Below are 14,841 nucleotides of genomic sequence, written 5' to 3'. Positions count from 1 at the left end.
TCTGGCATCTTTTCAGCCGAATCGCAGAGCTCTAACTGGGTCAACTCAGTTGCTCGGCAACAACACAGCTGCCACATCCTGCCAGTTGTAAGAAGTGGCTGAGAACAAACCTAGGCTACTGTAGCTAGCTACCTGTATGATGGTATTCAAGCTGAGGATAATAAATACAAAAATATATTTTGATTAGCTAGCTAATGTTATCGAGCTAACATATCTTGTCCAAAGTCCAGCAGCTAGCCTCTGTAGCTAGCTAGCTAACACCAGTCAGCTGAAAGCTATCTAATTAGCTACCGAACAGGCAAAGAAAGGTAGCAAGCTATATATTTTTTTATGGAAGGTTTGTTACAAAAATATATTCAGCCACTAGCTAGTTAGAGACAGATAAACAGCTGACAACAACAGCTCAACACAGAAGCTAGATAACGAAAGCTAGCTCACGTCCAAATGCAGGTCCTACATTTTCCCACAAAACATAGCTAGCTAGCTACATCAGTTCAAAACCAACACCAGTGGTGCAGCACTAGGGGTGGGGGGAGGGGCTAATGCCAGATTATATAAATGTGTAAGATTTACAAGCTGTGAAAGGAACATGTAAGATGTGGCCCTAGTGTACGAGGGGGATCTTTTTGTTTCGTCTTTATGGCTGAGGTATACGACCTTCAAAGGTCATTAACTTATAACCGTTTAATTTTATTGTGCAATTGGAATTGAGTCATATTTTACATTATAAACTGGATGGTTCGTGCCCTGAATGCTGATTGTCTGACCACAAGTATGACAAAGCATTTATTTTTACTGCTATAAATAGGTTGGTAGCCAGTTTATAATAGCAATAAGGCACCTCAGGGCTTTGTGGTATATGGCCAATATACCACGGCTAAGGGCTGTGTCCAGGCACTCCGTGTTGCGTCGTGCTAAGAATAGTCCTTAGCCGTGGTATATTGGCCATATACCACACCCCCTCGTACCTTATTGCATAAATGTAAGAATGTCACAATGAATTGAATTATTCACCTTCTGAAAACTACAGAAAATTACTTTTTGACTATCCATGGTAAATTCGAACATACTTTAATAGTTAGTTCAAAACTGATTTGAGCTATTAGAGGGCAACAGCCACCAGACCAGTGTTTAAACCAGCAACCCTTGCAGTTATGCATGCACAACACCTGTGCCATTAATGCCCAGACCTTTTGGCAGAGGCCAAATTAAAGGTTACACTCACACTGCCTGTGGCAGACTTATTTTTTGTCTTTCGTTTTTTTACACCAGCTTCAAACAGCTGAAAGTACAATACTTTTGGTTATTTATAATATATTTCAGAGCGGTTTAGATTATAGAATAATTTTCTACACTATACGTTGCTTGTTTTGTCTCAGAAACTGAAATTAGGCGAACTATTAGAATTTTAGAAACCAGGAAATGGAGGAGCAATTTTTCTGCATAGTGTACCTTTTAAATACCCAGGCGTTGTAAGATCTGGCATGCGTCTGCAATGTAGTCGTGCAGGAACTCGACCAATGACTACCCAGAATCCTTAAGTGGTTAAACAGAGCTTCTTGTTCCTGTTCTCATCCTCTTCTGTTTAGGTATGAGAAACCTAACCTTATTTTAGTTTTCACAACCTCAGAGCAAAGCAGCGGTTTCTTTTATAGTTATCTGTATTTCTCTGTGTGTTTATGCTTTCATAGTTCCTCTTACACAAACAAAATCTGTCACTTCCCTTTTTTGTTTTGTGCCCTTCTTCTGAAACCACATGATTAGCATAAAGTTGTCAACCTGCCTTAGTTTGAGATGTTGAATATTCATCTATTTTAACAGCATAACCAGCACCCTGTTTTACTGTACCATATGGCAGGCTTGTGTATGATACTATTCTACTGTACAGAATGAACTTGATTGAACTTGTCTTGTGATTGGGTGGAGATGCTGTTCTGTAGTAGTTCATAGCAACGCTTTTTTATTTTTTTTATTGTTTACATACGTACTGCTTCCAGCTCTTCAACTTTCCTTCTTTCGCTTTTCAGAAACTGTGTTTTTCAGAAAAGATGGGTGAAGTTTGATGGAGAGAACCTCTCTTATTACAACAATGATAAGGTCAGTCACACACACACACACACACACACACACACACACACACACACACACACACACACACACACACACACACACACACACACACACACACACACACACACACACACACACACACACACACACACACACACACACACACACACAAACACCAAGTGCTTTCACCTAACATTTTGCACACTAACACTACCACACTAACAGGCATGTCTTCTAATCAACCACACACATTCATATCCTCATCCTACACACACACACCTCCACACATCACATCTTCATTATCTGATGAAAGGTATTCTGTACCACTATGATAGTAGGTACAGTACCTACAGTGAGGTCCAAAAGTATTTGGACAGTAATACATTGTTTTGTTGTTTTGGTATTGTGGTGTAAAATGGGGGGGGGCTTATGTACAAAAAGCGCTTAATTTCTAAACAGTTCACCCGATAAGGATGAAAATGCCTTCAAATAAATCTGACAGTCTGGACTAACATTATAGTAATTGTATAATTTTACACCCAACGTGCTGAAGAAAGGAAAGACAAGTCATTGTCCAAAGACAGATACAGCCCATCCATCCCTCTGATCCATCTATCCACCCACACATCCACCCCTCTGATCCATCCACCCTCTGATCCATCCACCCTCTGATCCATCCACCCCTCTGATCCATCCACCCTCTGATCCATCCACACATCCAACCCTCTAATCCATCCACCCACACATCCACCCTCTGATCAATCCACCCTCTGATCCATCCACCCCTCTGATCCATCCACCCTCTGATCCATCCACCCTCTGATCCATCCACCCCTCTGATCCATCCACCCTCTGATCCATCCACACATCCACCCTCTAATCCATCCACCCACACATCCACCCTCTAATCCATCCACCCACACATCCAAACCTCTGATCAATCCACCCACACATCCACCCACACATCCACCCTCTGATCAATCCACCCACACATCCACCCTCTGATCCATCCACCCACACATCCACCCTCTGATCCATCCACCCACACATTGACTTAGGAAAGTGCACAGTGCATTCGGAAAGTTTTCAGACCCCTTGACTTTTTCCACATTTTGTTACGTCACAGCTTTATTCTAAAATGGATTTTTTTGAAAATAATTTATTAAAGAGAAAACAGCGAAATACCTTATTTACATAAGTATTCGGACCCTTTGCAATGAGACTCTAAATTGAGCTCAGGTGCATCCTGTTTCCATTGATCATCCTTGAGATGTTTCTAAAACTTGATTGGAGTCCACCTGTGGTAAATTCAATTGATTGGACATGATTTGAAAAGATGCACCTGTCTATAATAGGTTTCAGAGCAAAAACCAAGCCAAGAGGTCGAAGGAATTGTCCGTAGAGCTCAGAGACAGGATTGTGTCGAGGCACAGATCTGGGGAAGGGTACCAAAACATGTCTGCAGCATTGAAAGTCCCCAAGAACACAGTGGCCTACATCATTCTTAAATGAAAGAAGTTTGGAACCACTAAGACTCTTCCTAGAGCTGGCCGCCCAGCCAAACTGAGCAATCGGGAAGAAGGGCCTTGGTCAGGGAGGGGACCAAGAACCCGATGGTCACTCTGACAGAGCTCCAGAGTTCCTCTGTGGAGATGGGAAAACCTTCCAGAAGGACAACCATCTCTGCAGCACTCCACCAATCAGGCCTTTATGGTAGAGTGGCCAGACGGAAGCCACTCCTCAGTAAAAGGAACACAACAGCCCGCTTGGAGTTTTTCCAAAGGCACCGAAAGACTTTCAGACCATTAAAAACACGATTATCTGGTCTGATGAAACCAAGATTGAACTCTTTGGCCTGAATGCCAAGTATCACGTCTGGAGGAAACCTGCCACCATCCCTACAGTGAAGCATGAATGTGGCAGCATCATGCTGTGGGGATGTTTTTCAGCAGCAGGGACTGGGAGACTAGTCAGGATGGAGGCAAAGATGAACAAAACAAAGTACAGAGATCCTTGATGAAAACCTGTTCCAGAGCACTCAGGACGTCAGACTGGGATGAACGTTCACCTTACAACAGGACAACAACCCTAAGCACACAGCCAAGAAAATGCAGGAGTGGCTTCGGGACAAGTCTGTGAATGTCCTTGATTGGGCCAGCCAGAGCCCGGACTTGAACCGATCTAACATCTTTGGAGAGACCAGAAAATCGCTGTGCAGTGACTAGGATTGCAAAGGTTCGGAAACTTTCCAGTAAATATCTGGAATATTTTCAGGACATTTTCCATGGGAAGTTAAGCCTGGGAATTTGGGGAATTTTCCTTAAATTCCTCAAAAAAGTTAGCTTATAACAGTGAACCTTTTTTTGTGGGATACACGTAAGTCAAGTCTAGATCTTGTGACATATTTTGCTTAAACAATCCCCAATTCAATGGAATTGCAACCCTCTGCATGCACAGTGCATTCTTCCATCACATGTACAGCTGATTCTCAAGATCTTGCACACCAATGAGATGCTAATGAGCCCACACTACTACACTGTCTGAGCCAAGGACTACATGTTTTCTGGTAAGTTTAGATTACAATACTGGGAGGGGTGAAATTTTTTTATATGACATACATTATTTTTATGTTAACTAGTAAATAGTAGCCTACAGCAAAGTGTGTTTAAATCATTTCTAACTTAACAATTTCTGATAGTTAGTTTTTACTACCATGTGGGTTTTAGCTGGCTTGAGCCTACTAACTGAGGAGTGTTAATTCACCTGTTTCCATACATGTCTTGGAGCTCTACGGACATGTTTGTATACATGTTTCAAGTTAAAACATTTATTTTACAAAGTAGTTGTTTTAATCTAACTATTAATTTGTAAATGGAAATTGTATTTGTTAAAAAAAAAATTATAATCTTATCTTTACAGGAAAATACCACAGTGTCTGATATGTGGAGACATTTCACTGCAGCTAATGTAGAAGGAAAAGCTTTGTACATTTGGAAATACTGTGCCAAATAATATGTAAAGAATGCAACAAAGATGCAGAATCATCTGGCCAAGTTCATAAACTTCCCTCAGTGCTCACATTAAGCAACCTCTGAGTAAAGTCCCTCTACTTCTATTCGAGGTGAAAATGGTGAATCAGGCACCTTATCGATAGCAACAGCTCATGGTGCTCTTGGAATCAGACGTTTATTTGATTCAATGGAGGAACGTAGTCAGAGAAATGCTGGTGAATGTCTTGCTCGAGCTGTGTATGCAACTGGTTCACCTCTGATGCTCACAGGCAATGTGTATTGGAAGAGATTTCTGAATGTTCTTCATCCAGCATACACCCCTCCAACCAGACATGCTTTATCTACTCATTTACTGGATGCAGAGTTCAACAGAGTTCAAGTGAAGGTCAAGCCAATCATAGAGAAAGCAGACGTTATTGCAATCATCTATGATGGGTTGTTGAATGTTTGACAGTCTCCTGGAGCGGAAGGAATCTCTCCAAGAAATGGCCATATCACAGTCTGCCGATATGGACAGCCCCCTCAAGAGGTTCCCTTTGGATGATGTATTTTGGGATAGAGTGGTAAGCAGCCTGAAACCTATAGCAGTAGACATTGCACGGATTGAGGGAGACAATGACATCCTGTCTGATGTTCGGAATCTGCTTCCAGATGTAAGAGAAGAAATCCATACTGCCCTGCCCACTTCACTGTTGCTCCAAGCAGAGGAAACTGCAGTTCTGAAATTCATCAAAAAGGGTGAAGACTTCTGCCTGAAGCCCATACACGCCACAGCGTGCATGTTGGACTCCAAGCATGCTGTCAAGAGCATCCTGTCTGGTGCAGAGATCAACAAGGCCAATGGTGTCATCACTATCGTGTCTCGCCACCTTGGCCTGGATGAGGGCAAGGTTCTTGGCAGTCTGGCGAAGTACACTTCCATGCAAGGGCTTTGGGATGGAGATGCAATATGGCAGTCGTGCCAACATATCTCATCAGCCACCTGGTGGAAGGGACTTTGTGGATCTGAGGCTCTTTCCCCTGTTGCCTCCATCATCATCCTCCGAATCCCACCAACATCAGCCGCCTCAGAGCGCAACTGGTCCTTGTTTGGGAACACACACACCAAAGCACGCAACAGGCTGACCAATACAAGGGTTGAAAAATTGGTGGCCATCCGGGCAAATGTGAGGCTTTTTGAGCCTGACAACGAGCCATCCTCAACAGGGTTGGAAAGTGACAGTGAAGATGAGGCCTCAGAATCTGATGTCCAAGAGGTGGACATTGAGGAGGTCCAGGGAGAAGACATGGAAGCCTGAGAGGAAGACAACCAAAGCTTTATTTTCTAGACTATCATTTTACAGATGTTTGTTGAAAACGTTTTTGGGAGTTGCGATGGATCATTGGGGATCATTCAATATTCCCTTTCTTTTGTTGTTCAGGGAAATCATCCCATGTGAAGAGTCAACTCATTTAATTAAAGTTCAATTCGTAACAAATTATTGTGATTTTTTTTCTATTGGAAGGATTTAATCATTTGCAAGTATGTCTACTTATGATAAGGTAAAATGTTTATGTTTCTGTCTCCATATGATAGGGTAAATATATCCAATACAAAAAACATCTACATTTAAATTGTATTCATATTAATTTGCATATACTCCCATTAATTCCCATATATTCCCGTTAATTCCCACGGAAAGTTTACACCTAAGAAAATTCCCCAAAATGTGCAACCCTAGGTACAAAACCTATAGAGGTTTTGAGTGACGCTCCACAGCCAACCTGACAGAGCTTGAGAGGATCTGCCGAGAAACTCCTCAAGTACTGGTGTGCCAAGCTTGTACCGCCATACCCAAGAAGACTCGATGCTGTAATCGCTGCCAAAGGTGCTTCAACAAAGTACTGAGTAAAGGATCTGAATATTTATGTGAATGTGGAATTTCCTTTACCTATTTTTTATACATTTGGAAATATTTCTAAAAACCTGTTTTTGCTTTGTCATTATGGGGTATTGTGATGTCATTATGGGGTATTGTGATGTCATTATGGGGTATTGCGATGTAATTATGGGGTATTGTGTGTAGATTGATGAGGGAAAAAACTATTTAATCCATTTTAGAATAAGGTAACAAAATGTGGAAAAAGTCAAGGGGTCTGAATACATTCTGAATGCACTGTATATATCTAAGTATGTGGACATCCCGTCAAATTAATGGATTTGGCTATTTTAGCCACACCTATTGCTGACATGTATACAAAATCGAGCACAAAGCCATGTAATCTCCATAGACAAACATTGCCAGTAGAATGGCCTTATTGAAGAGCTCAGTAACTTTCAACGTAGCACTGTCATAGGATGCCACCTTTTCAACAAGTCAGTGCATCAAATTTCTGCACTGCTAGAGCTGCCCCGGTCAACTGTAAGTTCTGTTATTGTGAAGTGGAAACGTCTAGGAGTAAAAACAGCTCAGACGTGAAGTGGTAAGCCACACGAGCACACAGAACGGGACCGCCGAGTGCTGAAGTGCGTAGTGTGTAAAAAATGTCTAAAACTTACTACCGAGTTCCAAACTGCCTCTGGAAGCAACGTCGGCACAAGAACTGTTCGTCGGGAGCTTCATGAAATGGGTTTCCACGGCCGAGCAGCCGCACACAAGCCTAAGATCACCATGCGCAATGTCAAGCGTTGGCTGGAGTGGTGTAAAGCTCGCCACCATTGGACTCTGGAGCAGTGGAAACGCATTCTCTGGAGTGATGAATCACGCTTCACCATCTGGCAGTCCGACGGACGAATCTGGGTTTGGCGGATGCCGACAACACTACCTGCCCCAATGCATAGTGGCAACTGTAAAGTTTGGTGGATGATGAATAATGGTCTGAGGCTGTTTGTCATGGTTCGGGCCCCTTAGTTCCAGTGAAGGGAAATATTAACGCTATAGTATACAATGCCTTTCTAGACGATTCTTTGCTTGCAACAGTTTTGAGACGGCCCTTTCCTGTTTCAGTAGACAATGCACAAAGTGACGTCCATACAGAAATCGTTTGTCGAGATGCTGCTGTGGAAGAACTTGACTGGCCTGCACAGAGCCCTGACATCAACCCCATCGAACACTTTTGGGATGAATTGGAATGCCGACCGCAAGCCAGCCCTAATTGCCTAACATCAGTGTCCGACCTCACTAATGCTCTTGTGGCTGAATGGAAGCAAGTCCAAGCAGCAATGTTCCAACATCTAGTGGAACGCCTTCCCAGAAGAGTGGAGGCTGTTATTTCAGCAAAGGGGGGACCAACTCCATATTAATACCCATGATTTTTAAATGAGATGTTAGACGATGAGTGTGTCCACATACTTTTGACCATGTAGTGTACATCCAACCCATCCGGTCTATGCGTTCTCCTTTTCTCTCCCCCACTATCATTAACATGGCCCTGTAAAGAATGGGATCAAGGACAGAGTGACATTCTGTCACACTTAAATGGGTACCAGTGGCTCTTGGTGCCTGGGTATAGAGTGCAGCATATCGACGTTAGCCCAGCACCTGCTGCTGAGAACAAGGGAAGAGGAGAGGAGAGCAGGAAGACTCTTTACTGCCTCCCTCGGCAGATCTCTCCCTTTCTCCCTCCCTCTGTCTCTCTCTCTTCCTCCCTCTGCCTCTCTCTGTCTCCCTCTGCCTATCTCTCTCCCTCCCTCTGCCTCTCTCTGCCCCCCTCTCTCTCTCTCTCTCTCTCTCTTCCTCCCTCTGCCTCTCTCGCTCTCTCTCTCGCCCTTTCTCTGTCTCTCTCTCCCTCTCTCACCCTCTCTTTCTCTCTCTCCCTCACTCTCCCTCGCTCTCTCCCTCTCCCTCCCTCTGCCTCTCTCTCTCCCTCTATCTGTCTGTTTTCCTCTTCCAGCATGAAAGGTTAAGTTACGCTTAGTGCTGCCTCGTCTGGAGCAAGGGAGGGGAAGAAGAGCTAAACCTTTCGAGTGAGCAGGGAGGACAGACCAGAGACATACAGACAGACCAGAGACAGACCAGAGACATACAGACAGACCAGAGACAGACCAGAGACAGACAGACAGACCAGAGACATACAGACAGACCAGAGACATACAGACAGACCAGAGACAGACCAGAGACATACAGACAGACCAGAGACATACAGACAGACCAGAGACAGACCAGAGACAGACATAGAGACAGACCAGAGACAGACAGACAGACCAGAGACACACAGACAGACAAGAGACAGACCAGAGACATACAGACAGACCAGAGACAGACCAGAGACAGACAGACAGACCAGAGACATACAGACAGACCAGAGACATACAGACAGACCAGAGACAGACCAGAGACATACAGACAGACCAGAGACAGACCAGAGACAGACCAGAGACAGACCAGAGACAGACCAGAGACATACAGACAGACAAGAGACATACAGACAGACCAGAGACAGACCAGAGACATACAGACAGACCAGAGACAGACCAGAGACAGACCAGAGACATACAGACAGACCAGAGACATACAGACAGACCAGAGACATACAGACAGACCAGAGACAGACCAGAGACAGACATAGAGACAGACCAGAGACATACAGACAGACAAGAGACATACAGACAGACCAGAGACAGACCAGAGACATACAGACAGACCAGAGACATACAGACAGACCAGAGACATACAGACAGACCAGAGACAGACCAGAGACAGACCAGAGACAGACAGACAGACCAGAGACATACAGACAGACCAGAGACATACAGACAGACCAAAGACAGACCAGAGACAGACCAGAGACAGACAGACAGACCAGAGACATACAGACAGACCAGAGACAGACCAGAGACATACAGACAGACCAGAGACATACAGACAGACCAGAGACAGACCAGAGACAGACATAGAGACAGACCAGAGACAGACAGACAGACCAGAGACACACAGACAGACAAGAGACAGACCAGAGACATACAGACAGACCAGAGACAGACCAGAGACAGACAGACAGACCAGAGACATACAGACAGACCAGAGACATACAGACAGACCAGAGACAGACCAGAGACATACAGACAGACCAGAGACATACAGACAGACCAGAGACAGACCAGAGACAGACATAGAGACAGACCAGAGACAGACAGACAGACCAGAGACACACAGACAGACAAGAGACAGACCAGAGACATACAGACAGACCAGAGACAGACCAGAGACAGACAGACAGACCAGAGACATGCAGACAGACCAGAGACATACAGACAGACCAGAGACAGACCAGAGACATACAGACAGACCAGAGACAGACCAGAGACAGACCAGAGACAGACCAGAGACAGACCAGAGACATACAGACAGACAAGAGACATACAGACAGACCAGAGACAGACCAGAGACATACAGACAGACCAGAGACAGACCAGAGACAGACCAGAGACATACAGACAGACCAGAGACATACAGACAGACCAGAGACATACAGACAGACCAGAGACAGACCAGAGACAGACATAGAGACAGACCAGAGACATACAGACAGACAAGAGACATACAGACAGACCAGAGACAGACCAGAGACATACAGACAGACCAGAGACATACAGACAGACCAGAGACATACAGACAGACCAGAGACAGACCAGAGACAGACCAGAGACAGACAGACAGACCAGAGACATACAGACAGACCAGAGACATACAGACAGACCAAAGACAGACCAGAGACAGACCAGAGACAGACAGACAGACCAGAGACATACAGACAGACCAGAGACAGACCAGAGACAGACATAGAGAGAGACCAGAGACAGACATAGAGACAGACATAGAGAGAGACCAGAGACAGACATAGAGACAGACCAGAGACATACAGACAGACCAGAGACAGACCAGAGACAGACATAGAGACAGACCAGAGACATACAGACAGACCAGAGACAGACCAGAGACAGACATAGAGAGAGACCAGAGACAGACATAGAGACAGACATAGAGAGAGACCAGAGACAGACATAGAGACAGACCAGAGACAGACATAGAGACAGACCAGAGACAGACATAGAGACAGACATAGAGAGAGACCAGAGACAGACATAGAGACAGACCAGAGACATACAGACAGACCAGAGACAGACCAGAGACAGACATAGAGACAGACCAGAGACATACAGACAGACCAGAGACAGACCAGAGACAGACATAGAGAGAGACCAGAGACAGACATAGAGACAGACATAGAGAGAGACCAGAGACAGACATAGAGACAGACCAGAGACAGACATAGAGACAGACCAGAGACAGACATAGAGACAGACCAGAGACAGACATAGAGACAGACCAGAGAAAGACAGAGAGACCAGAGAAAGACAGAGAGACCAGAGAAAGACAGAGAGACCAGAGAAAGACAGAGAGACCAGAGAAAGACAGAGAGACCAGAGAAAGACAGAGAGACCAGAGAAAGACAGAGAGACCAGAGACAGAGAGACCAGAGACAGAGAGACCAGAGACAGAGAGACCAGAGACAGAGAGACCAGAGACAGAGAGACCAGAGACAGAGAGACCAGAGACAGAGAGACCCGAGACAGAGAGACCCGAGACAGAGAGACCCGAGACAGAGAGACCCGAGACAGAGAGACCCGAGACAGAGAGACCCGAGACAGAGAGACCAGAGACAGAGAGACCAGAGACAGAGAGACCAGAGACAGAGAGACCCGAGACAGAGAGACCCGAGACAGAGAGACCCGAGACAGAGAGACCCGAGACAGAGAGACCCGAGACAGAGAGACCCGAGACAGAGAGACCCGAGACAGAGAGACCCGAGACAGAGAGACCCGAGACAGAGAGACCCGAGACAGAGAGACCCGAGACAGAGAGACCCGAGACAGAGAGACCCGAGACAGAGAGACCAGAGACCAGAGAGACCAGAGACCAGAGAGACCAGAGACCAGAGAGACCAGAGACCAGAGAGACCAGAGACCAGAGAGACCAGAGACCAGAGAGACCAGAGACCAGAGACCAGAGAGACCAGAGACCAGAGAGACCCGAGACAGAGAGACCCGAGACCAGAGAGACCCGAGACAGAGAGACCCGAGACAGAGAGACCCGAGACAGAGAGACCCGAGACAGAGAGACCCGAGACAGAGAGACCCGAGACAGAGAGACCCGAGACAGAGAGACCCGAGACAGAGAGACCAGAGACCAGAGAGACCAGAGACCAGAGAGACCAGAGACCAGAGAGACCAGAGACCAGAGACCAGAGAGACCAGAGACCAGAGAGACCAGAGACCAGAGAGACCCGAGACAGAGAGACCAGAGACAGAGAGACCCGAGACAGAGAGACCCGAGACAGAGAGACCCGAGACAGAGAGACCAGAGACAGAGAGACCAGAGACAGAGAGACCCGAGACAGAGAGACCCGAGACAGAGAGACCCGAGACAGAGAGACCCGAGACAGAGAGACCCGAGACAGAGAGACCCGAGACAGAGAGACCCGAGACAGAGAGACCCGAGACAGAGAGACCCGAGACAGAGAGACCCGAGACAGAGAGACCCGAGACAGAGAGACCCGAGACAGAGAGACCCGAGACAGAGAGACCCGAGACAGAGAGACCAGAGACCAGAGAGACCAGAGACCAGAGAGACCAGAGACCAGAGAGACCAGAGACCAGAGACCAGAGAGACCAGAGACCAGAGAGACCAGAGACCAGAGAGACCAGAGAGACCCGAGACCAGAGAGACCCGAGACCAGAGAGACCCGAGACAGAGAGACCCGAGACAGAGAGACCCGAGACAGAGAGACCCGAGACAGAGAGACCCGAGACAGAGAGACCCGAGACAGAGAGACCCGAGACAGAGAGACCCGAGACAGAGAGACCCGAGACAGAGAGACCAGAGAGACCAGAGACCAGAGAGACCAGAGACCAGAGAGACCAGAGACCAGAGAGACCAGAGACCAGAGAGACCAGAGACCAGAGACCAGAGACCAGAGAGACCAGAGACCAGAGAGACCAGAGACCAGAGAGACCAGAGACCAGAGAGACCAGAGACAGAGAGACCAGAGACAGAGAGACCAGAGACAGCGAGACCAGAGAGACCAGAGAGACCAGAGAGACCAGAGAGACCAGAGAGACCAGAGAGACCAGAGACCAGAGAGACCAGAGAGACCAGAGAGACCAGAGAGACCAGAGACCAGAGAGACCAGAGACCAGAGAGACCAGAGACCAGAGAGACCAGAGACCAGAGAGACCAGAGACAGAGAGACCCGAGACAGAGAGACCAGAGACCAGAGAGACCAGAGACAGAGAGACCAGAGACAGAGAGACCAGAGAGACCAGAGAGACCAGAGAGACCAGAGAGACCAGAGACCAGAGAGACCAGAGACAGAGAGACCAGAGACAGAGAGACCAGAGAGACCAGAGACAGAGAGACCAGAGAGACCAGAGACAGAGAGACCAGAGACAGAGAGACCAGATACAGCGAGACCAGAGAGACCAGAGACCAGAGAGACCAGAGACCAGAGAGACCAGAGACCAGAGAGACCAGAGACCAGAGAGACCAGAGACCAGAGAGACCAGAGACCAGAGAGACCAGAGACCAGAGAGACCAGAGAGACCAGAGAGACCAGAGACAGAGAGACCAGAGACAGAGAGACCAGAGACAGAGAGACCAGAGACAGAGAGACCAGAGACAGACAGAGAGACCAGAGACAGAGAGACCAGAGACAGAGAGACCAGATACAGAGAGACCAGAGACAGAGAGACCCGAGACAGAGAGACCCGAGACAGAGAGTCCCGAGACAGAGAGACCCGAGACAGAGAGACCCGAGACAGAGAGACCCGAGACAGAGAGACCCGAGACAGAGAGACCCGAGACAGAGAGACCAGAGACAGAGAGACCAGAGACAGAGAGACCAGAGACAGAGAGACCAGAGACAGAGAGACCAGAGACAGAGAGACCAGAGACAGAGAGACCAGAGACAGAGAGACCAGATACAGAGAGACCAGATACAGAGAGACCAGATACAGCGAGACCAGAGAGACCAGAGACCAGAGACCAGAGAGACCAGAGAGACCAGAGAGACCAGAGAGACCAGAGAGACCAGAGAGACCAGAGAGACCAGAGACCAGAGAGACCAGAGACCAGAGAGACCAGAGACCAGAGAGACCAGAGACCAGAGAGACCAGAGACCAGAGACCAGAGAGACCAGAGACCAGAGAGACCAGAGACCAGAGAGACCAGAGACCAGAGAGACCAGAGACCAGAGAGACCAGAGACAGACAGAGAGACCAGAGACAGAGAGACCAGAGACAGAGAGACCAGAGACAGAGAGACCAGAGACAGAGAGACCAGAGACAGACATAGAGACAGACCAGAGACAGACATAGAGACAGACCAGAGACAGACATAGAGACAGACCAGAGACAGACATAGAGACCAGAGACAGACAGAGAGACCAGAGACAGACAGAGAGACCAGAGACAGACAGAGAGACCAGAGAAAGACAGAGAGACCAGAGAAAGACAGAGAGACCAGAGAAAGACAGAGAGACCAGAGAAAGACAGAGAGACCAGAGAAAGACAGAGAGACCAGAGAAAGACAGAGAGACCAGAGAAAGACAGAGAGACCAGAGACAGAGAGACCAGAGACAGAGAGACCAGAGACAGAGAGACCAGAGACAGACAGACCAGAGAGAGTGAGACAGATAGACAGACAGACCAGAGAGAGAGTGAGACAGACAGACAGACCAGAGAGAGATAGACCAGAGAGAGACAGACAGAGAGACGAGTGAG

General features: G+C 47.1%; 1 protein-coding gene across 1 annotated transcript in view; it reads left to right on the top strand.

Annotated features, from left to right (window-relative positions):
• The window catches only part of arap2 (ArfGAP with RhoGAP domain, ankyrin repeat and PH domain 2), a gene marked incomplete in the record, with an annotated part of 210,876 nt that overhangs the window by 22,339 nt on the left and 173,696 nt on the right, over positions 1-14,841 (top strand). Inside the window, 1 exon segment of the mRNA XM_055938983.1 lies at positions 2,028-2,097. Coding sequence (XP_055794958.1) covers positions 2,028-2,097 — 70 coding nt within the window.

This window comes from Salvelinus fontinalis, chromosome 11 (genome assembly GCF_029448725.1).
Source record: "Salvelinus fontinalis isolate EN_2023a chromosome 11, ASM2944872v1, whole genome shotgun sequence".
Taxonomy (NCBI): domain Eukaryota; kingdom Metazoa; phylum Chordata; class Actinopteri; order Salmoniformes; family Salmonidae; genus Salvelinus; species Salvelinus fontinalis.
The sequence above is the reverse complement of the archived record's forward strand: the minus strand, read 5'-3'. Positions and strand labels throughout refer to the sequence as shown.